The sequence below is a fragment of the Oncorhynchus nerka genome, linkage group LG18 (assembly GCF_034236695.1).
Source record: "Oncorhynchus nerka isolate Pitt River linkage group LG18, Oner_Uvic_2.0, whole genome shotgun sequence".
NCBI lineage: Eukaryota > Metazoa > Chordata > Actinopteri > Salmoniformes > Salmonidae > Oncorhynchus > Oncorhynchus nerka.
In genome coordinates this window covers 12767985-12770484 of record NC_088413.1, presented here as the reverse complement: position 1 = coordinate 12770484, position 2500 = coordinate 12767985, and the positions used below count along the sequence as shown (strand labels likewise).

General features: G+C 38.0%; 1 protein-coding gene across 1 annotated transcript in view; it reads right to left on the bottom strand.

Annotated features, from left to right (window-relative positions):
• Nucleotides 1–2500, bottom strand: part of adgrl3.1 (adhesion G protein-coupled receptor L3.1) — a 373511-nt gene that overhangs the window by 231127 nt on the left and 139884 nt on the right. Inside the window, 1 exon segment of the mRNA XM_065003524.1 lies at nucleotides 1417–1526. Within this exon segment, the coding sequence (XP_064859596.1) occupies nucleotides 1417–1526 (110 nt within the window).

Sequence of the window (2500 nt, the reverse complement as noted above, 5' to 3'; positions counted from 1 at the left end):
AAAAAAAGATCTCTTTACTGAGTTTTAGCTCCTCCTATTTCAGACGTCAGTCTTTTTCCCAAACTGAAGTCTGTCAACAGAAGGGTCGGAGGTCAGACAGTCATTTAAGCTCACCCTCCCTTCCCTTCTTTCCTGTTGGAAAAGCTGAGATTCCACGAAGATCTCAGATTTCCACATCGCTGGTGTTTGTCCGAGGCCCGTTACTGGCTGTGGTGGTGTAAATAATATCTTCTCAAACATTCTTATCAGTTCATAAGTTCCTGCTATTTCAATCTCCAGACAACAACATTGAGCCAGATGGAAACATTTTCCTGTCAAAAAACAATGTTGTATGAAGTACATGAGTTCCATCAGTATTTCCCACAGTTTATAATCTAATATTGTTGTATGGAGTACATGAGTTCTATTAGTATTTCCCAAGGTATATAGTCTAATATTGTTGTATGGAGTACATGAGTTCCATCAGTATTTCCCACAGTTTATAATCTAATATTGTTGTATGGAGTACATGAGTTCTATTAGTATTTCCCAAGGTATATAGTCTAATATTGTTGTATGGAGTACATGAGTTCCATCAGTATTTCCAAGGTATATAGTCTAATATTGTTGTATGGAGTACATGAGTTCCATCAGTATTTCCAAGGTATATAGTAGAATATTGTTGTATGGAGTACATGAGTTTCATCAGTATTTCCCAAGGTATATAGTAGAATATTGTTGTATGGAGTACATGCGTTCCATCAGTATTTCCCACAGTATAAAGTATAGTATTGTTGGATAGTGTAACTGCGTTTCATAAGTATTTCCCAAAGTAAAAACTATAGCAGATGCAAATCATATTATGATAAATATACAATATAGTATAATATGATTACCTAATATAGTACTATGTTATAATGTGTAGTTTAAGTAGTACTAATAATAAAGTAGTTTATAGTAGTACTTACTGTAGTGGGGCACCTCATACTGTAGTATAGTGTAGTATAGTGTAGTATAGTGTAGTACTTACTGTATGGGGCACACTTGTACTGCAGTATAGTATAGTATCATATAGCATAGTATAGTGCAGTGCAGTATAGTATGGGATAGTATAATGCAGTACAGTGTAGTAGTATAGTAGTATAGTAGTATAGTATAGTGTGTATAGTGTAGTACTTACTGTAGGGGACACACTCGTACAGTGAAGTGTAGTATGGGATAGTATAGTACAGTACAGTGTAGTCATATAGTAGTATAGTAGTATAGTACAGTACAGTATAGTATGTATAGTGTAATACTTACTGTAGGGGACACACTTGTACTGCAGTATAGTATAGTATCATATAGCATAGTATAGTGCAGTGTAGTGTAGTCATATAGTAGTATAGTAGTATAGTATAGTACAGTACAGTATAGTATGTATAGTGTAGTACTTACTGTAGGGGACACACTCGTACTGCACCTCCAGGTATTTGTATGTTCCAGGACAGGGGTCAGGGAAGACATCAGGTCCAGCTACCACAACACACTGGGTACGGTTGTTACACCTGGAGACAACAACAACAACAACAACAACAACAGGTTAACATTAGAATGTGTATTCAGACACACACACACTGGGTACGGTTGTTACACCTGGAGACAACAACAACAACAACAACAACAACAACAACAGATAAACATTAGAATGTGTGTACAGACACACACACACACTGGGTACGGTTGTTACACCTGGAGACAACAACAACAACAACAACAACAACAACAACAACAACAGGTTAACATTAGAATGTGTATTCAGACACACACACACTGACACACACAACCAACAACAACAGGTAAACATCAGAACGTGTATGGTTGTTACACCTGGAGACAACAACAACAACAACAACAACAACAACAGGTAAACATCAGAACGTGTATACAGACACACACCCACTGGGTACGGTTGTTACACCTGGAGACAACAACAACAACAACAACAACAGGTTAACATTAGAATGTGTATTCAGACACACACCCACTGGGTACGGTTGTTACACCTGGAGACAACAACAACAACAACAACAAACATTAGGTGTAAGACATCAGAACCTGTGTAAACATACAGACAGACACACACACACTGGGTACGGTTGTTACACCTGGAGACAACAACAACAACAACAACAACAACAGGTTAACATCAGAACGTGTATACAGACACACACACACACTGGGTACGGTTGTTACACCTGGAGACAACAACAACAACAACAACAACAGGTTAACATTAGAATGTGTATTCAGACACACACCCACTGGGTACGGTTGTTACACCTGGAGACAACAACAACAACAACAACAACAACAGGTTAACATTAGAATGTGTATTCAGACACACACCCACTGGGTACGGTTGTTACACCTGGAGACAACAACAACAACAACAACAACAACAACATGTTAACATTAGAATGTGTATTCAGACACACACCCACTGGGTACGGTTGTTACACCTGGAGACAACAACAACAAC